General features: G+C 40.3%; 1 protein-coding gene across 2 annotated transcripts in view; it reads right to left on the bottom strand.

Moving 5' to 3' along the window:
* The window catches only part of TMC5 (transmembrane channel like 5), a 67520-nt gene that overhangs the window by 29510 nt on the left and 15503 nt on the right, over positions 1 to 22507 (bottom strand). For both annotated transcript variants that reach the window (XM_045819354.1, XM_045819355.1), the window contains exons 2-4: positions 8417 to 9395; positions 6521 to 6678; positions 4131 to 4217 (exon numbers count right to left, since the gene is read on the bottom strand). In XM_045819354.1, the coding sequence (XP_045675310.1) occupies positions 4131 to 4217; positions 6521 to 6678; positions 8417 to 9318 (1147 nt within the window). In that variant the 5' untranslated portion in view covers positions 9319 to 9395. The remainder of the gene's footprint in view (positions 1 to 4130; positions 4218 to 6520; positions 6679 to 8416; positions 9396 to 22507) is intronic.

The following is a 22507-nucleotide window of genomic DNA, read 5'->3' as shown; positions in this document are numbered from 1 at the left end:
CCTTCTCAAAAGAGCAAAGTTCAAAACACAGGGGAAAGATAGATTCTTCTCCTTTTGGATGTTGTGTCCACATGTGCCACTTGGAGGTGCTGTCATCATCTTGTAACAGTGAAGAAGCACAGGCTGGCTCCTGGGTCAAGCTATTGTGTCAGAATCTCTCATTTTAATGACATTCTCAAGTTGAAATGAAGTGAGAGTCCCCAGGAAAGGGCCACCAAATCACTTGACTGAAGATGAGGAATTTGTTTCTTTCTCAAAGAGAAAGAAAAGAGAAGGAAGAAGGAGAAACCAAAAAAAGATTAGAAGAGACAGAAGTATGTTAAGGTGCTAAATCCACAAAATGCTTTGGTGTAAGTGGATTTTTTTTCTCTTGGAAACCATTGAGAGAGGCTGGGCTTTAAGCCTGGAGTATTATGGAATGAAACAGAAACAGCATCTAAAAGACTAAATCGTGTTTGTCCTCCTGAGCAGAGAGGCAGGGAGCTCTCAGGTAAGACTTGGTTTCACTGTGGACTTGGCAATAACAGGCATCCTGTGTTGCCAAATCCAAGGTGGGAAGGAGTTGGACCAAAGCAGGATTGGATGGTGGTTACGGTGTCAGGCTTGGGAATCAGACAGACCTGCATTTGTGTCCCAGATCTGCCAGATCACTTAATATCCTTGAGCCTCAGTTTCCTCATCAAGCAGATGGAAATGACACGCATACCTGCCTTAAAGGTGTAGACTAGAGAGTATGGGGAGAAAATAAAACTAAATTCAATGGATAACAAGAAGAAAGTGCTCAGCAGAGAGCCAGGCACACAAAAGCAAATTGATCAAGATCAATTCATTTTTAGGTGTTAGATGCTCTCAAAGCGACCCCTTTCTCAGTCCCTAGCATCTTCGGGTCATCTACCAAACCGCCAACCTACTTGATGTCTTAAAACTAAAAAACACTGGGGATCACTTGGAAGCTGTCTTTGCTCCTTTGCCCCAGTGTCTTACTACCTTGAATGTTTTCATGTGAGGTACAAGGAGTGTCTACGTCCACATGCTCTGGGCAATGAAGGGTCTGAGTGAACGATTCATTCAAAGACGTTGAAAACCGTAACAACTGCTTGGCTTTTTTGTTATTCTGGTGGCTGATAATTTGCGAGTCTGTCACATCGTTGTCAGATGTAGATGAGACCACGCTGAAGCTCGAGTTCTTCAGCATCTTTGCTGCAAGATTCAGATTTGAGGATAGATGGCTTTGGACCCCAGATGGAACATTCTCAATGTCAATGATGATTTCATTCACTTGGTCATCAGACAGCATCTCTCGCCTCCTCCAAGCCTAATTCTGCACTGGGGTGGGCTTCCACAGACCTCACACAGCTATCACAGGGCATTGGTGAGAGCCACCAAAAAAAGTGATGACATCACAGAGGGATGCTCCATTCACATTTTTCAAAATGCCAGAATGAGATTGCCAAAGCCAGATGACAAATCATAACATAACTCCCCACATCTACAATATAGGCATATCCTAGAAGGTGTGTTCTCCTGAAGAGAGTTGTGTCTCAGTAGCTAGGTAAGAAACTGGAAACAGAATCCTTCATTAAAGACAATGGGATTCTAGAAACAGAAGTCAGAGAGTCTTCTAAATGACTCATAATCACTGGGTAAGATTTTCTTTTTAATTTAGGGTCTCTGGCTTAAAATTATATTTTATATTCATAATTTTATATGCCTTTATAAATCTAAATGTGTTTATAGTGAAACAATTATTATCTCCTGATTGCCTTGGGTGGCCAACCCTGATACCTGTCTGCCTCCCAATATACACTCTCCATTTTTCTCCTGCCAGAAGAAGCCTCCTTTCCTGGGCAGGCACTGTGCTCAGTTAAAATTCTCCCAGCCTCCTTTGTGCCTAAGGGTGGACCCATGACCCCATTTTGGCCAATGAGACATATGGATTCCAGGAATGCTCTTAAAAAGGTGACAGTTTGCCTGGTTTCACCTTTTGCCCTTCACCATTTCTCCTTCCTCCTGACCAGAGGCTGCCATTATGAAAATAAGAGGACAAACATTCCTCTGCTAAGGATGGTGAAGAAAAAATTAGAAGGAACCTCAGTCCTTGAGAGCATGTGGGAGACCTGCTGTACACACTTGGACTCCCTCTCTCCACGTTTCTTGTTACATGAGAAAAATTAATCCTTTTGTTTCTAAGCCAACGTCCTACTTCAGTGCCAGGCACCTGAACACAATTCCTATACTACTGGCCTGATTTGGAAATCACCCCAGCCAAGCTGTTTATTTAATAATTGGAGAAACTGAGGTGCAGGGAAATGAACTGACCCTCCTCCTCATCACACTCATTAAATGGCAGGATTGGACTAGAACTCTACTCCTCCCCACCAATGATAATTAACAGTAACAATACCTGCCATTATGATAAGACAAGTACTTTCAATAGAGTATATCATTTAATTGTTATCATCACCCTATGAAGTAGGTAGTATAATAAATCCCACTTCATAGCTCAGAAAACTGAGGTTATATAAGCAGTAGCAGAGCAAACCCAGGTCTGTCTGGCCTGAAGCAGGGCCTCTTAATCACTTCACCCTGGCCCCATCCTGTTGTAAGATGTTGATGTATCACTCATTCATTCACAAAAGAATGAATATTTGTGTGCATCTACTATGTGCCGGGTGCTTTCTTAGGTGCATAGCATAATCCATCAAAGTGACCCTTTATCAGGAGGCTGTTTTCCAATGAACTGCACATGGTTTTACAATCAGAACCAACTCAAAGCAAAATAGTAAAGAAAGCCAGGTTCATCTTTGGATCCTCCATTTCTTCACTTGGTCTCTGCTTTCTGGGGGCTCCTCCTTTACCAGAGGCCCCAAACCTCATGCTGGCTAGACAGAGCAGACTGATGGAGCTTAAAGATATTTCTTTTCCCCAGTAGTTAAAATCAGTCTCTGCTCCAGTGGGAACCAAATGGAGATTGTTTATGTCCCCATGGATTTCCCTCCCAAGCAGTAATAGCCCTTGTGGAAGAAACACACCTCCTTGAGAAGGCTCTTAAGAATGAGGCCAAATTTTATCATATAGGCCAGGGCATCTGAAAGTGAGAGATACTGTAGTTTTAAGTCATGGGATTCCTCAATTTGCATTATTATATAGAGGACACGATGGGTTTATTTCCTGTTCACAGATTTGTCCCTAGGTTCCAGCATTCCCTGATCTCTAGCCTCTGTTGCTTCATTTTTTATTTCTTAGCCCCTGCCTCTGATCAAACTTTCATCGTCACACACAGTGATCATTATAAAGCTTCCTGACTGATTTCAAAGTCTCCTGTCTTCCATTAGTCCACTTGCTTCTATACTCCACCATCATTAATAAGTATATGATAGTTCAGAAAAAAATTGACCAAAGCATGGTCACCTCACCAACAGATGTGTTAGCTACAGGATGAACATGTGACCCAATCTCCTTTCTCATGGGAAAGATGACTAGTCCATGTGTAGGCCTGTGGCCCCGAAGAGTGCAGGATAGCATTAACTGATAGACCCAGGGAGAAAAAAGGACATCCTAATGCGGTTGCTGAGCTGAGGGTGTGCATCCCGGCCTTCTATTAGTCATGCTCCCTGGCCTGTGGAGAATGCCCGACTATGAGGTGAAGCTTAAAGACAGGCTGAGTCAAGCACAGACGAGACACAGAGGGAGGAAAAGAGAGTCCAGGTGGCTTCAGACTCAGAGACTCTGGTTCCTGTAACCCATTCAACAAATACCTCTGAGCACCAGCCATGTGCCAGGCACTGTGCAGGTGCTGGAAGGTAATTCTACCTTCAATTCTTTGTTTTCCCCACTTCCTTCCCTTGACACAAGCCGGGGGAAGTACTAAAATTTAGTACTGTACTAAATTCACTTTGGGCCAGTGTGACTTGGGTTTCTGTCACTTGCTACCAGAAGAGTCCTAATGAAAGCCACTTTGATATCTAGAAGAGAAAAAAATTCTGCACGTCTAAAAGAAAATGTATATTTATGATAAATTTAGCAAGTACAGCTTAGTTACCACACCAGAGGCTAAGAGGAAATGGCAATGTCTGCATTTTTTTAATGTTCCTTCTCTAGCATTGAATTGTTGGTCATTTAAGCCTTACCTTGGGGTGACTTGTGCCAATCACCCCCAGACAGTGGGTTTCTATACGCTGAGCCACGGCTACTTTCATCCACATAAGCAGGGTTCACTGGAATGAAGAGGCAGGAGATATCACCATTAATCCACCACACCTGATTTTACTGAGCATGTAATGGTCAGTAAGACCTCGACCTTGACCTCGAGGTTTTAATAGACACAAATACAAAAACAATTGCTGTTAAGTACAAAGAGCCTTGATCGATGGCTTTCATTTGACTACAAACCATAGTTAAAAATAATTGTTATACTGAGATCCAGGACATGCCTACACATGTGTAACTAAAAAACAAGTTTCACAAAACAATACTTTGCTTGACTACATAAACAGCACTCTGATATATTCTTATTCTTTTCCATTTTTTTATTCCATTTTTTAAAATTGATTTCATGACTTGTTAATGGGTTACAACTCAGAGTTTGAAAAAGACTTGTCTGTGAGGGAAGGAGGAATAGGTGGAGCACCAAGAGGTCTTAGGGTCACAAAATTATTCTTTATGATCCATAATGATGGACACATGTCATTATACATTTTTCCAACCCCACAGAATGTATAACACCAACAGTGGGCGCTGATGGGAAGTATGGACTTTGGATGGTGATGATGTGTCGGTGTAGGTCCACTGGCTGTAGCAAATGTATTACTGTGGGGGAGATATTGATAATGGGGGAGGCTCTACGTGTGGGGCCTGGGGCTATATGGAAAGTTCTGTTACCTTCCCCTTATTTTTACTGTGAGCCTAAAAGAATAGTCTTAATTTTAAAAAGATTAAGCAAAAAAAAAATGTCTAGATGATTGTAGAGATTCCTTCCTAACATTTTATGATGCTGCATAAATGAATTGCAAATAAGACATGATTTTCTTAGGGACAGAGTTCAGTCTTGCTGTCTAAATGACAGCGTCACATTTCAGCATCTTTTTAGTCAATGCATGGTAGACATTAAAGGTTCAACTTTTGAACAGAGGAAATGAGCACATTTTGATGGTGACACACACACAATGACGCTGCAGGAGGTTCTGAAACTCCTTGCCAAAAACCAATTCCCAGGTTAGCTACTTATTAGCTGTGTGCAGTGTGTGCCCTTGTGTATGTTACTTAAGCTCTCTGAGCTTCAATATCTTAGTCTCTTGAAGAAAGACAGTATCTTTTTTCATTAATAGCCCCATATGGTATCTTTTTAGACATTTCTTCCTTACTGCCCTCCCCCATGAAATGTTAATACCACAGGTAGACTGTACATTGAACTACATATCTGTTCATATACAGTATGTGGATCTGTGCTTTATATATAAAAAAGAGTTACGTTTTTTCTGTCCTTTTAAAAATAAATTTTCATCCCATGGGATTCATTTTGCCCCATTGCTAGTGCATGGTATAAGGTCTGGAATAGCCCAAATGAAAGTTTTCTATGCAAATGTGTAGGAGTTGGTGTTCTTCATTAGTGAAGGCAATACATCCCTTCCCCTCCTCTCTGCCTGCTTCAAACTCTTCCCTATCTGCCCTCAGGGCTGAAAAATGCACCAACCAACACTTGGGTCCCTTATTCTGTTCTTGGCTGAACACCTCCTCCCTTTTCTGGTCCCTGTGGCCTCTAAATTCCTATAACATTGACTTATGTGTAATAAACTGGCTTCCTCTACCAGTAATAAGACCCTATTTTCTTCTGACAAGATAAGAATTGGTAGAATTTCCTTTGCCTCCCAGATTTAAACCTTCATAAACAGTAGATTCTGAAGATGACATGATTTTTCTCATATTAATGTCTGCTTGTTAATTTTCTTCAGTCTTAATGTGCCAGTGTCACCTACCCACTTAAGGAACTTGAGGGCAGAACTGCCTGTTACTCCCTTTGCCTCACAGTAGGTTTTATTATACACAGGTGCTGACTGTCTGAACATCTTCAGTAAGTGCTAAACTAAAGCTGACCATGGGCAGCACACAAACTCAATTTAGCCCATAGGTGATTTTGTTTGCCCAGCTCAGTGTTTTTACTTTATTATTATTATTTGGGTGCATGTAAAAATCAGGAGGTTTCACATAAAAAATTCCTCACTTTTTTAGAAAAATCTGAAGATCTGACCACACAGAACCTCCATTTCCACAAAACCACAATGCATTAAACCTGAATGTTGGTCACTTCATGTACACACAACCGCTACCTGGCCTGCTCTGATAACTGATGATACTGCTCCTTCTCTAGACATCGAATTCTCAGTCCTTGTAAGGTGGGTGTTTGAGTGGGAAGGGATAAACCAATTCTTTTATTACTGCAAATCTTTAGTGATTGCTGTCCTAAGTCCACTGAATTTTAGTTCCTTCCCAAGATATGATTCTCATCTTAAAAAATGCTTACCATAGCCATTGTCAGAGTGGCCATATGGATTCACCATCCTCATGGATTGCATTTCAATGCTTTCAGGGTAATCTTCATTCTCTCTTACAATCAAGCCCAAGGAACTGTCACCCCCATGATGAATTGAGGGTTGGATTGAAGATGTCCTGCTGAGCACCCTGAAATCCAAAAATGATGGATCAATATCCACTCAGTAGTGTGGTAAGGACAGTTATCCATCCATCCATCCATCCATCCATCCATCCATCCATCCATCCATCCTACAAATGCCAGCTGAAGGCCAACCACATGTTAGTCATAGGCTGGGAGATGAGAGCACAAAGATAAAGACATGGGGCATCTACCCTCAAGGAATTTCCAATACAAGCTGGTAGAGTGTCTTAGAAACAACCACAAGCCATTCTTATATAAGCAGCAACTCATCAGTATCAGGAAACAGGCCCAAGTAGTTCAGAGGAAGGAGAGAAGAATTCTGGCCTTGAGTTTGGGGGAGGAATCTACATCCAAGCTGGAATTGAAAGGATAAATTCATACATAGTTAGGAGGAGGATGACGTTCCCAGGATGAAGAACAGCATAAATAAAAGTGTGAGACCAGAAAGTGCTAAATATATAAAGGGAATGGTTGAAAATCAATCAACCTGGAATAACAGTTCTCAATTTTATGTATATACCAATTCCCAGGCCCCACACAGACAATGAAATCGGAAGCTCTGAAAGTTGGGCCTAGGCATCTGTATTGTGTTTAAAGTTCCCCAGGTGATGGGGTAATTGTAAGGATAAGTCAAGGTCAAAGAACGACTGATGTCGAATATAAGCTTAAGGTAGAGAAGTGATACGAGAAGAGAAAGGAGGTCAGGTCAGGCTGGTCTTTGGTTGGCATCTTACAATTAACATGGTGCATTCTTATGCTTAAATGTTCTCACAGGCGTGGTCTTTCCCCAAAGGTTATGGGGACTTATGGAAGATGAGAAGCAAAGGAGTGACAGGGTCAATGTGTATTTCAGAATGATAAATCAGGCAGGGGGGACAAGACCAGGAGGATATTTTGACCTGGTCCTGCTAACCCTACCATTTAAGACCTCAACACATTCTCAACACATTTTGACTCTGCTGCACACCAAATCACATAGCCTTGTTCCTTGAGATAAATACAAGCCATTAGTTTTTGTTGATTTCATAAATATTACTAGTAGAAACAGCACACACAAAATGAGACTCACATTGGTTAAAATTTCACATGGTAAAATTTAAATTTAAAAAATCCCAACTAAAGAATCATATTTTGTTGGTAGGATGAATACTGAAAAATTTAAACCAGGAAAGATTAGAGTTGGTAGAACTAAGTCACCCACACTAGCGCTGTGATGTCCAGAACTGCACCTAGAAAAATTTGCCAATGACCAAAACTTGACAGAAGATTAAAGTTTTTTCTTTAATGGCTCAGCCATACAGATAATCAATTAAATAATTAAATTGAGTTCATGGAATTAGATCTTTGAAGCATTTTTTTATTGCAATACATTCCAGTTGATATACTTCTAGTTAAAATGTTTGGAATCATAACTATCAAGTCTTAATCCTATCAAGTCTTTGATCTGCAAAGTAGCAGGTCAAAACAGTGGGGATCTAGTAAGTGTTTTTCAGAGAATGGATACTGAGTGGGGACTGGGGAAAAATGTTATCCAAGCAAGAGGTGATGAAAGGTTATTCAGGTAAAGGCTTGAAGCCTCAGGCTGAGAGTTCATGGCCCAGGTGAGATCTACAGGTTAGAGTGAAAGTTTCACCATAACTTTGGTTCACGAAAACCATCATGCATGTCCCTAACCCAAACAATGCCAACCTAGTTTCAGTGACTCAGCCCCCACCCTCAGTGGAGGGAGACACCTGCACTTACTCCGTGGTCATTTCTGCAGTCTTGGAAGAGCCATAATCACGACCATCCTCAGCATCTGGGTAATCAGGCTCCACCCAAAATTTTGAAGAATTCTGATAGTCCTCAGCACCAGGATAGTCTGGTTTGTCTAAAAAGTTTGGAGAGTTAGGCTGATTCTCAGCACCTGGATAATCAGGCTCAGCCTGAGTGTCCATGTATGGTTTGATTCTGGAACCAGCATATTCTTGATTCCTTTTAGAGTCTGGATAGTAATTGGAATTGGCTCTGGGGCCAGGATGGTTAGCATTTCCCTGAGCCCCAGGGTAGTCTGGTTCTCCCTGGGAGCTAAGGTAATCAGGATTTGTTCTGGAGCCTGCATAGTTTCCACTGCTTCTGGAACCTGCAAATTCAGGATTTTGATGAGACTCAGAGTAGTCTGGCTCTCTGAATGAGTCTGGATGGTATGGATTATTCTGAGATCCAGGATAATCTGGCTCTGCCAGAGATGTGGGATAGTCTGAACTTCTGCTGGAGCCTGCAGAGTATGGATTGTTCCTGGTGCCAGGGTAGTCTGAATAATTTTGAGACCCAGGATAATCTGGCTCTGCTAGAGACCTGGGATAGTTTGGATTTCTTCTGGAGCCTGCAGAGTACAGATTGTTTCTGGTGCTAGGATAGTCTGGATTACTCAGAGATCCAGGATAATCTGGTTCTGCTAGAGACCTGGGATAGTCTGGACTTGTTCTGGAGACTTCAGAGTATGGGTTGCTCCTGGTTTTGGAGTAATCTGAGCTGTTCAGAGGACCTAGAGAATCTGGATAATCCTGAGTTTTCAAATACTCCTGTGTGTGGTTCCGTGACCCTGAATAGTAAGGGTAATCTGGCTCTTCCTCATATCCGTTATTCCTGTAGTAGGCAGACATGCTGGCACAGATCTTTTACCCTGGAATGTTCAAATGTTCCTGCATTTGCGTTGCTCAGGGATCTTTTTCCTTTTAATCTGAAAAACAAGAGGAAGGAAAAGGTCAGATATTTTCCTTTCTTCCCTACAGGGATTGCTGGTTATTTTCAAGTGTTTGCCCTCCTTTATTTCATAGTTGGATACACAGCTTCCCATAATAAAGTCTATGTTTCCCAGCCTCCTGTGCTCCTAGGTGTGGCCATCAGCATGATCAATGAGATGTGAGTGAAAGCCATATATACAACTTCCAGGTGGTGTGGCTAAAGGGAAGGGGTATTCCTCCCATTCTCTGTCCTCGCTTCCTGTGGGCTGGAATGTGGAAATGATGGTGTGTGATGGTGGGCATGCACAAAAAGGCAGCACCACCCCAGGAATAGCAGCACAACAGAGGGAAGAAGGCTGGGTTGCTGATGATGTCACAGATCAGTGCTGATATATCAGCTTGGGCTTTTATGTAAAGAAAAAAAAAGTTTATCTCATGTAAACCACTGTTTTGGGGGCCTCTGATACATGTAGCCAAATTTATATCCTGACCAATATAATCTCTCAGTTGAGAGATTATAAGGAAAGGTAAAATGAACCAAAAGATTGAAGGAACTAGGACTTTTTAAGCACTCTGATTGCACTGGTGGTTCTAGGGTTCAAAGCACAAGTTATTATGAGTGCCTGAAGGAAGAATGGTTAATGGTAACTAGAGGATGTGGGTAAGGAGACAACTGGTATTATCTCTTCCAGTTGAAAATATGATTTTATGAGTTCCATGAGCTCTAATCTATAGAAATGGCATACTTTCAAATCAGAAGTGTTGACGTTTTAATTTCTAAGTGTGCTAGATATCTGTTGCTTTTACTTGCCTATTACCCATTTCCCCTTCTTTTGGCATCAATACCCTGATTTTCCTCTGGGCGCCTGCCCCTCTCCCACTCTTGGTCACATGAACCAGGCCTGGCCAATCAGTGTCCACCGTGCCCTGGGCCCAGGGTCTGGCTCAGGAATGGGCACCTGACCCAAGTCAGTCTTCTAAGACTTTGACGAGAATCACTGGGCAAGGCGTGTTCTTGTGTCATTAGGGTTGCTCTGGTGATAGGCTGTAAGCCTGGAACTGCCGATGAAGTGTCAGTAGGGACAGTGAAGAAAATAAGAAGTAGGGGAGAAAATTTAAAAGAAGAATCAACAGGATTTGTGTACTGAACTGATATGGGAAGGGTGAGGAGGAAGAAAAATGAAAGACAAAAGTATCTCAAGGCAAGCAAACATTAGATGAATGGTGAAGCGTTTGAAAAATGAAAGTAGACTGTTTTAAAAGTTCAGCTAATGTTGACAAATTAATCTCTATGCAAACAGAAACAGTTAGACTTTCTGTTGAGTGATCAGGGCTAAAAACAATTAACTGTCTGCCATCACCTATAATCAGAGAACATTTGCTGGCCATCTCAGTTCGATACTTCTCAGAACTGTGGAAGTCTATTTTTAAAGATTTTTTTCTGCCCAGTATCCATTTCTCTCATCTGTGGTAACAACTTTTCTTTGAGTAACACCCCCACTCTCAATCCAGTTGTGGACGTTTAAACCAATCAGGATTATTTTCTTTCTGAACACAGTGATTGGGTCAGGGTATATAACCCAGTCATAACCTATAAGATTCAATTCTGGGAGTTTGGTCAGACCTGTTGGGAAGAGAGAAGCTCTCTGATGCCAACAGGGGAGAGAACAGAGCCAAGAAATAAATAGAAATAGAAATCAAATGCTGATGGCATTATTTAAACACCCGAATCTAGCCATGACTGAAGTCCAATGACCACAGAATACTTGATTCATTATACTCTCTTTTTTTGACTTAAGTTATTTTGAGTTGGGTTTCTATAATTTGCAAATGAAAGAGAAGAATTCTGTTGAATATGCCAAGTTTTGCAAACAGAAACATGTACACAAACTGTGAGTGCTCAGAAGTCTAAATACTATGCTTTGTTGCTACATTTCATAAGAGAGAAATTAAACCCCTTCATTTCCTGGTGTTGCAAGAACAGATATTAACACATTTATGGTCTCGGACTTCTATGTCCTACAAAAACCTGAGCTATTAAATGTAACAAATCAATACGTAAGAACACTCTACCAAAAGGCAGTGAGAGTGTTCACAGCAGCATTTTTTGTAAGTGCCAGAAACTGAAAACCGCCCAGATGTCATTCAACAGCAGAATGAACAAATAAATTGTGGTATAATCCTAAAATGAAATACCACACCACAGGAACCAAGACCGAACTTCTGCTACACGCAAAAACATGGATGCATCTTACAGATGTAATGAGGAGTGGAAAAGTCAGATACAAAGAATGAAAGAGTACATACTGTGTAATATTTGTGCAGAGGTTAAGAACAGACAAATCAGTAAATGGTGATATAAGTCAGAATTAGCTTGGGAAAGGGAAGAGACAAAAAGTGATGCGAGGAAAACTCTAGGGTGCTGAAAATGTTCTATATCTTGATCTAGGTGGTGGTTACGGGTGTGTGTAAATTCATCAAATGCACTATAGAGTTGTGCACATCTCTGTAAATATATTACTTCTTAATTTTTAAAAGAAAAGTAAAAAGACCTAAACTAGAAGCTATAATACAGAGCCTTCTATTTCCCCAGGAGGCCACTATACCAGTTTTTAAAAATGAAAGATTCTGGCTCACAAACATTTCCAAATTTCCAATTTTCCAAATATATGTATATATTTTAAAAATCTGAATTAATGAAAGCAAAAGCTAGGTGAGAACAGGACCCATTACCTGAATTAAATCATTTGGCTATGTGATGCCAGGAAATGAAAGCCGTTAGGAACTCAGCTCTTGACATCAGGTAGAACTGGATTTAGTTTCCCTCTGCTGGCTGTGTGGACCTGGGCAAGCCACTTGGCCTCTCTGAGTCTGTTTCCTTACCCATCCAGTGCTGACAATAATATCTCATAGGGTTGTCGTGGGGAATGACTGAGAAAAGGCACATAACGCACCTGTCACCAAGAAAGCATTCATTGAATGAAAGCTATTTTTTTACCATTGTTTTAATTGATGTGTAATGTAAACCATGGAAACTTCCAAAAGAGATAGAGGGTTGGTAGTCAATAAAAGTCATGCACTCAACCAGGCCATGATTAAAGAAATAGGAAATGTTTTATAATGATGTAAAGGAAGGAGCAATTCTGCAAAATTCCTAGCTTGTCATAGGGACTCTAACTAAATTTTGCTGTGAGCTTGTTAGTCCAATCTGAAAATAATCATGAAGGGTTATCTGATACTCACCACTTGTGAAAAAGAGGAAGTATATCAGTTTTTGAGAGGGCCACACCTCTTCCCAGGATAAATTTTTGAAAAGAATATATCATAAGAACCCTTCCAAAGGGATCAGATAACCACATAATAAAACCAGGAGTAGAGTGGGGAGGAGACTCTGGAGTCCCCCCACCACTACGCAGGTGACTGCGAGGGGATATGCCGCCACCTTGCAGTAAGGCAGTGGCATACGGCTATTTCTGGCCAATGGCTGTGAACTTAAGTGATGGTGACACTTCCAAGCCAAAGCATCTAAAAGCCAAAACACAACCCTCTGACACCCATTTTCCCTGTCAAGGCAACCAGTGACATTTCTGGTGGGTTTCAATCATCAGCCTGGGTTCCTGCATGACTACATGGAGCACAGCTCACCCCTGCCTCCACGAACCCAAATTGTTTTTATGAGCAAGAAATAAACGTTTATGTGTTAAGCCATTGAGATTTTGAATTTTTCTTGATGTGCCAGAGCTTAGCTTAGCCTGACCAATACGAGGTCATCTTTGTTTAGAATCTTTGACAAATCTATTTATATATATATTTATTCACATATCCAAGTATATTCATATAGTACACAAAAACACACATAGATACAAAGACAGATGAGAGGTAGATAGATTAGATAGATAGATAGATAGATAGATAGATAGATAGATAGATGATAGACAAGTAGGAAGTAGGTGGATGGATGGATGGACAGATAGGTAAATAGATGTCATATGTGATCAGCCAGTAATTAGTTCCAAGTTTATTGATACAGTTCCCTATTCTACTAGTGTCATTAGGCAGGAGCTTGTGTACTATGTGTCTTTTTCACAGTCCAAGCCTAAATGGTGCTCTAACCACTGGCACCTGCACTGGAAAAAATTCCTAAACAAATGAAAAAGCTGAGCCCACAGAAAAGCATTGGGAAAGAAGAGGAAGGAGGAAGTAACTACAAGGAAATAGTTTTGTATTAATGGTCAAATGAAGTAGGCGTGGTCTCCTAAGAACCTTACTCATAGATTCCTATTCACTGTTAGAGGAACAAATATCCTGTCCTTTCAAAGGAATAATTCTTCTTTGTGCCTTGGGAAAAGCACAAAGGGGATACTATACTTTTTTTCCTCCAAATTTTACTGCTCCAGCACTTTCCTAAAAGGGCCAATGCACCTCTGTTCTGAGACCTCCTTTTGTCATCCATTTAGGGTTTCCCACTTCACTGTTTGGAAGGTTCTCAGTCACACTTTCAAGCAATTAAATACTTTCTAAGTCTGTTCATTGTGGACTCCCTATTTGATCTTGCAAGGCTCCTGGTTTGAATGGGTGATCATAACAACCTTGCATTTGTCATTCAGCTAGTCCAGGAATACTCAAGATTAAATTACAGCAGGTCTTCGAATAACATTGCTTTGTTCAATGTCATTTCATAACATGGATGAGATGATGTAGAAACTTTACTTGTTTATATCAATTAGCTTGTGTAAAATTGGCTTTGTTACACATCATTTCACTTAAAGTTGCAGAACCTATTGATAATATTAAATACTGACTTACTCTACATTTTATAACCACAATGAGGTCACATTAAGGATATTTATCTGGATGTCTGCTGCCTCTTGGCTTTGCCAATCTTTCACCAACATAAGCCAAGGCAAGCCACTCACAAACTCTTTCCTGCAGCTGCCAAAGTGACCTCACAAAATACAGGGACACAGAGTCATTAAGTATTGTCAGGTAAAGCTTTGTATATAATAACAAAAAAACTGAAACAGTCTAAAAGTCCACCCACAGGGGATGGGCCCAATCTGTCAGCATATCTGCATAATGAAATATCATGTCGTTATCAAAAAAAACAATGCTTTAGACCTACACACAGAAGATGGCTGGTCCTGGTTCTTTTCTCAAGTTTCCTTTTTCTCTCTCCTGCTGCAGGCCTTGGCCAACCATATCACAGCCACGCAGTTGTGAACTGTGCAAAGGTTAGTTTTGCTAATTGAGGCCACTTATGACCTGAAAGTCAAGGAAAGAGAAAGCAGGGGCTTGTGTAGCAACAAACCTGATCACCAGTGCGAGACAACACCCCGTAAGAGGCAAAGCCAAACCACAAATTCTAGTATCAGCTATACTTTTTATTTTATCTAAACAGGTGAACTTTGTCATGCTGACAGGGAGCAAGGTGAACCTTTCAACCTAAATGAAATCAACATTGCTTATGCTAGCTACAGTCCTATAAATGATATAAGATACACACATATTTAAAACCCACAGTCAAAATTATCAAAGTGATTCTATAGAAATTATTAACTAGTTCCAACAAGCCACCATTCATTTGATTTAAAAGACTAATCAAATTTTTTAAAAATGGGAGAAGGGAAGAAACACTTTATTTTGCTAAATAAAGACATTAAAAAAGCAATGACAGCTAACAACCTACTATCACTGTTATTTCATAAAACAGTTTATGAACTTTTTTTTTAAGAGAGGGCTCCAATCTCAAAAGGAAGGGAAACCATTTAATTGAATAGATTTAGCTTCATAAAAAGTTACTCCTCTCTCCTTATTTTTTTCACTTTGCCCCAAACAGATGGAAGCTGTGCAAACCAACTTGGTCTGTAGATATTGTTGGGAACCCCGGTCTCAGCTGTGGCTGGAGGTTCTCTCAGGCTGGCTGTTGATAGGAGCGGATACAGACGATTTATGAAAGGTTACAATCTCTGACACGGGTCTAAAGTCCGATTTTTCCAAATTGCCGATTACAGGCAGAGCCGTCTATCCTGAAAAACGGAGAACTTTGACATCTATAAAAATCCGTGTCACACTGTGCAGCTCAGTCAGGTGCACCTGGAAATGAGAAATGCTGGCTCACACGCCTCCTAGTTTTCTTTTCTCCTGGTAACATTGAAAAAATTAAACTAGAGTAAAGTATAGAGAATAAAACAACAAACATTAGCAAATACTAATCTTTTTCATATGAATTCAAGATTTGTGTGTATTTCACCAAGGAAATAAAACATTGTTGGTAAAGTGGAAGTGCTTTAAGCCTCTCCCCCAGCCAGTTTCCCACCCTCTTCACTCTTCTTCGCTGTCGGAAACCAGCACTATCGTGAATTTGGTGTGCAACTGTCCAGGTCATATTGTTTATACTTTCACCATTGATAGGGGTTGAACTGTGACCCCAGGAAAAGATACACTGAAGTCCTGACTCCTGGTATCTCACGATGTGACCTGACTTAGAAATAAAGTCTCTACAGAGGTAATGAAGTTAAATGAGGTTATTAGGGTGAGCCCAAATCCAATATGACTGATGTCCTAATCAAAAAGGGGCATTTGGATGCAGACATGCACAGAGAAGAAACACTGGGAGACACCATGTGAAGACTGGAGTCATCCTGCCACAAGATAAGGAAAGTCTGGGGCTTCTAGAGCTTGGAAGAGGCAAGTAAGGATCCTTCCCTACAAGTGTCAGAGGGATCGTCACCCTGTCAGCACCTCGTGTTCAGGCTCTCAGCCTCCAGGACTGTGAGACAATGAGTTTTGGTTCATTAAGCCACCCAGCCTATGGCGCCTTGTTACAGCAGCCCTAGGAAACTAGTGAAGCCACATATACATGTCAAAGTCACAATACACATAAAAGTTGTATCTATAGCCATCTATCTCATACCCTACATATTTTCTGCAACTTGCCTTTTTTAGCACAAAATTGGTTTTGAGACCTGTCCATGTTAGTAGTTCTAGTAACTACAGCTAGAAGTTCTAGTTACTTCAGTCTAGATGTTTGTTCATCTTAATGGCTGTATACTGTTCCATTATATGATCAACTACACTGTATTCATTCCTTCTCCTACTGATGGGCATTTAGGCTGTTTCCCATTTTTCACTACTAAAATGATCAGTATGCATCCCAGCTGCGTCCCCTTGTGTTCATGAAAAACATTCTCCAAGGAAGAGACCTGGAAGTGGATTGGCCAGGTTGTTTGGTTTCATTGTTTTCAACATCAGCGTTCGCAGTTCCTAATGGAGGTGGGTCCCAAGTAGATGTACTAATTCCTAACAGCTACAGATAAGTAGCATATTCATTTTCACATTTTCACCCCAGAAGGACAACCAGGAATACTCACAAAATTAATCTTTTTCCTTTTCTCTAGAAATATCCAGTCAGTACCAAGTGCAGCTTGCAAAAAAGGCGAGTTCAAGACACTAATATAGAAAACAAGACTGGCAGGATTTGTCTCAGTTAAACTAGGTTTTCTCTTTAGCACTATTGACATTTGGGGCTGGGTAATTGTTTGCTGTGGGGGCTGCCCTGTGCCTCGTAGGATGTTCAGCAGCAGCCCTGGCCTCTGCCTATGGGTGCCAATAGCCTCTTCCTAAGGTTGTGACAACCAGATATATCCAGACATTGCCAAATGTCTTCAGGTGACAAAATCACCACTCCTTCCATACCCCACTCACCCTGGCATTTGAGAATGACCAAGTTCAACTAGGATTAACATTGGAGACTGAAAAGGGCTTTTCCAACTCTCCAAATCAATGATGTAAAGAAAAATTTATAGGAAAAAAAAAGCAAAGGAAGCAGAAGGGAGATTTTCTCATTAAAGAGAAAAGGATAGATATTTTGGATGAAAGTGAAATCTAAGTTAGGAGGTGAAATAGACAAAATAAGAAAATGCATACTTCTGAGCATAAATTTTACTGATTACTCTGAGCCAGGCATAGAGCAGAACAACACACAAACATACTCTCCCAGAATCTTCAGTCAATTCAGCGTGAAGGACTCTTCATGTTCCCATTATATGAATGAGGAAATGGAGGCTTAGAGGGACTTGGAAACTTCTCCGAGTTCTCAAAGATACTAAGCAGGGGCAAGGATTTTAACGTAACTTCAATTTTCTTAACTACAATTAACCATCTCCCACACAAGTAAAAAGTAACTTCCTCACTTTTTAATTTACTTATTTAATTACATCACCCTGGCTGGTGTGCCTCAGTGGATTGAGTGCCAACCTATGAACTGAAAGGTAGCTAGTTCGATTCCCAGTCAGGGCACATGCTTGGGTTGCAGGCCAGGTCCCCAGTGTGGGGAGACATGCGAGAGTCAACCACACATTGATGTTTCTCTCCCTCTTTATTCCTCCCTTATTATCTCTGAAAATGAATAAATAAAATATTTTTAAAATTACTTCTTTTAAATAACCAATGAAGATTACTCAAGGAAAAGGGAAAATAAGGCAGAGATTTTGCCCCTATTAAAAATAGATAATAGAAACAACACAATTTTGATCTAGGAGAAAAAAGGCTTCTTTGCAGAAAGGAAAACAAAGTTGAATAAAAAGAGGCAAGAATTGGCATAAAGACAGACACATAGACCAATGGAATAGAAAGAGATCCCGGAAATAAACTCTCTTCTCTAGGGTCAAATGATTTTCTACAAGGGTGTCCAAACCATTCAATGGGGAAAGAATAGCCTTTTCAACATATGGTGTTGGGAATACTGCATACCCATGTGCAGAAGAACGGAGTTGGTCTCTTACCTTGTACTATATACAAAATTTAATTCAAAATGGATCAAAGACCTAAAAAAGTAAGACCTAAAACTGTAAGTCTCTTAGAAGAAAATAGGAAAAAAGATTCATGACATTGGATTTGGCAATGATTTCTTGGATGTGTAGAAAAGCACATGTAGCACAAGTTTCTACTGGATTATATCAAAATTTGAGCCCTGATCAGCATGGCTCAGTCAGTTAAAGACAAATACTGAGTCCTGGCTGGAGTAGCTCAGTAGATTGAGCGCGGGCTGCAAACCAAAGTGTCGCAGGTTCGATTCCCAGTCAGGGTACATGCCTGGGTTGCAGGCCATGACCCCCAGCAACTGCACATTGATGTTTCTCTCTATCTCCCTCCCTTCCCCCTCTAAATATAAATAAATAAAAATAAAAAAAAGACAAATACTGCATGAGCCCAGTTGTGTGAATTATCTAGTGTAGTCAAACCCACAGAAATAAAAAAACAGGGAGTTGTTAGTTGTTTAATGGCTATTAGTTTCAGTTTTGCAAGATGAAAAATTTTTAGAGATTGATTACATAACAATGTAAATGTACTTAACAGTATTGAAATACAGACTTAAAAATGGTTAAGACAATAAATTCAATGTTATGTGTTACAACAATTAAAAAAAAAAGAATAGTAAAGACAAAAAATGAGACAAGAATTTTTCCAAGTCAGGGTCATTTTAAAATAAAAACCAGCCCTGGCTGGTGTAGCTCAGCGGATTGAGCACAGGCCTGTGAACCAAGGGATCACTGGTTTGATTCCTAGTCAGGGCACATGCCTGGGTTGCAGGCCAGGTCCCCAGTTGGGGGCACATGAGGGGCAACCACACATGGATGTTTCTCTCCTTCTCTTTCTCTTTCCCTTCCCCTCTCTCTAAAAAATAATTTTAAAAATCTTTTAAAAAATAAAATAAAAAACAATTTTTAAAAAGAGTATAACACTAAAGCACTGTGGGGTCATTGGGTAGAGAAAAGGCTAGAATACGCTGACTGTGTGAATGCTTCTATGCCCAATCTCCAAAAAGGCTGTGAAGGCTTTAAAATAAATCAAAATTAGCTGTAATCAAAATGTATTGAGTTTTTCAACTGTATAATTTACTTAAAGCCTCAAAACAAGCACAATAAAACCACCAGTGAAATGTTAAACATAACATCCATCACAGCAGTAAAAGGAAATTTAAAAGCCAACAACCCCGAACACATTTCCAACCTCACCCGCACTTGACACAGACAGCTGACAGCCCTAGGGAACATAATGGAATGGGTGTGTCTGTGTTCCAGCTTATGGACACCAAAATTTGAATGTCATAGCTTTCATGTGTCACAAGTTATTATTCTTTTGTTAACAATTTAAAAATATAAAAATCATTCTTAGTTCATCAGCTGTATATGAGGTGCATGGTGTAGTTTGTCGGCCCCTACACTAAACACACTGGGCTGTTTTCCTGGGCTGTGGTCTTTGCAATATGCTGCTCCTTCTGCCTAGGACGCTTTTCTCTTCACTATTGGTGTGACTAACTCTTGTCTCACAAAGAAGCATCATTTCCCCCTCCACATTCAAATAGTTCTCCTTGAAAGTCCTTCTTGTATCATCCTGCTCCATAGGATGTTCCCATGGGAAGTATGGTTTGTAATTACACACTAACTTTTGCTAGTATTGTTCAATATTTGCCCACCACTAGACTGACAGCTCTGTAAGGGTAGGGGTTATTCTAGGTTGTTCACTTTGTCCCCAACATCTAACACCATGCTTGACATGTAGAAGGCGCTCAATTAATATTGTTGAATGAATGAATGAATGTTGTTCCACAAAGTTCTCATTCATCTCACCCACCACCTGGAGTCCACCTTGGTGGTGGCCATCCTCAGCCAGTGAGAAGGGAACTAAACCTACACTGGCATCAGCGGGACTGTCAGGGGCGGAGTTGGGTGGGGTGGGGGGGTTGTACTTCTCATGCATGGGTCCATATTTGGCCAAACACATCCCATTTATAAATTGAGGGTTTCAGCTAAGTTCAAGGATTCTTGAAAGGATCATTTTCCTGGTGGAAAATAACAAGGAACTTCCCAGCAGTAGTTCTTTCCTTTTCAATTCCCATTTAATATTTTGAATTAATAACTAGGTAAAGTCTCCACTGGTGCTAATAAATCTTAAACACCTCTCTGAATTTCCCAAAGATATAGCAAAGCTCCAAGCTCAGAAACTTCATGAAGCCACAACTTATACTAGAATTTTACTATTTCATTTTTAAATTAACATACAATAAAATATTCTGGTGCATAGTTCTATGAGTTTAAACACATGCATAACTACCACCCCAATTAGGGTACAGAGCAGTTCTCTTACCCCAAACTGCCTTGTGCCACCCCTCTATAATCAACCCCTCCTCTCATTCTTTGCCCATCACTGATCCTACAGTTTTGCTTTTTCCAAAATGTCACATAAGTGGAATTGCACAGAATGTAGCTTCTTTCACGCAACATAATCTAGCTAGAATTTAATGACATGGTTTGATTTTCCCTATATGTATGTGTGCATATAAATATATAGTCACCTATGTTTATAAGCCAGTGGTACAAGTTCCCCATTTACAATAATGACATCAGTTTCCTTTTAAAATAAACCTACTAGGTAAAAATTTAAAAACCATAGGTAAATGTTACTATGCATGGTAAGAAAAGTGGCAAAAAGGCCCTGGTCGGGCGGCTCTGTTTGTTTGAGTGTTGTTTCAATACACCAGAATTGTGAGTTAGATCCCAGTCAGGGCAAAGGGTCAGTCACATAAATAAGTGGAACAACAAATCAATGTCTCTCTTTCTAAATAAATAAAAAATCAATAAATAAAAAAATTTGAAGTGGCCAAAATTATGGAGGTAGAGTACAAATCACTAAATTTTAGAAACAATAGACATTATACAATAATATCATTGCATACTTGCCCCCTTCCTCCAACATACACACACACACAAAATACAAGTCTGTGCTTCTAAAAAATCCCAAAACGGAGGGAAAAAAGGTTTTTTTTTCTTTTGAGCCAAAAGAAACGGTTCATCTAGGCGTTTCATTTCAACGAAGCTTTCATAATTATAGTCTGGAAGCTTTGATTCTTTTCTCCTGATCTTGGAAGGCCACTACAGGTCCCTAAGAGGTTGCCCAGGCACCAGGCCACCCAACACTCAAACACATCTACATCTGAGCTGAGATTCAGATTTTGTTTGTAAAGACTTCATTGTTCTTTCTGGGCTTGTCCTGTTAGCTTAACCATTACTGTGGCTGTCATCACTGATGTCGCTACAAACTAACATCTTAAATCCTTTAACTGCCTCAAGTACTATTTAGAACAAGGAAACAAAGGGAATGTAAACAGTTTATTGAAAGCATATGAGGGCATAAGCTCTAATCACCTGTTTAACAAAACCCTCCCATAACTAAACATTGGTCAGTGCATGCCCCACAGGGCTTTCCAGCCTGTTTCCGCCTCTGACCCAGGCACGTTCATAGCCATGAGTTTGGGCCCTTCAAAAAATCAGGTCTCTGTGGGCAAAACAAAATACAAGCTATGGTAGGAGCAGAAAAATCTAAGATAAAATGGGTATGTCTTCTTGTTCTTTACTTATGTTTTCCCTTCACCAAGGAATTTACTAAATTTTCAATATACTTACTTAATTCACAAGGAAAGGCAATTATACTTTATGAATGCAATAGACATGTAAGATTTTAGCTTGTTAAGCACATGAGGAAGTGAAAAATAAACATGAACTTCATTTCATGAAGGGCATCATCTAGACATGGCAAAAATACATTCAGAGAATGAATCCCAATATATTTTGAAAGTAAGAAATGGGAAACTTGGGACAATAGAGCTGGCAAATGTCACCAATTAATCTCCACTAGGAAAGTTCAAGAAGCTAAAATGGGATAATTCTTTTATGTACATGGATGTTTTGAAGCCTCTCAAATCTCATTACACTGGCGGGATGCCTCTTGTTTTACTGTAATCCCTTCTCAGTGGGAATTTTCTAGGCCAAACTCTTCCCAGGGGTCTCGCCCTTACTATAACCCTAACTACCACCACCCCGTGCAAGTGACACCTTATGACAAGACTTTCTTTCTTGTGTATAAGACTGCCATCAAAGACAGTGAAAGCCACAGGCCTTAGATATAAAGACAATTGATGCACCGGAATTGCAGGACAGTGTTTGCACTGTGGTGTCTGTTTGAATTGCAGTGTGTGTGGTTAGCTGATATTCTATTTTAGACAGAGAAAGGTGGAAGCCATGTGTCTAGGGCAGTGATTCTCAATCAG

The sequence above is a fragment of the Phyllostomus hastatus genome, unplaced genomic scaffold (assembly GCF_019186645.2).
Source record: "Phyllostomus hastatus isolate PE091 unplaced genomic scaffold, TTU_PhHast_1.1 phas_scaffold_385, whole genome shotgun sequence".
NCBI classification, from domain to species: domain Eukaryota; kingdom Metazoa; phylum Chordata; class Mammalia; order Chiroptera; family Phyllostomidae; genus Phyllostomus; species Phyllostomus hastatus.
The sequence above is the reverse complement of the archived record's forward strand: the minus strand, read 5'-3'. Positions and strand labels throughout refer to the sequence as shown.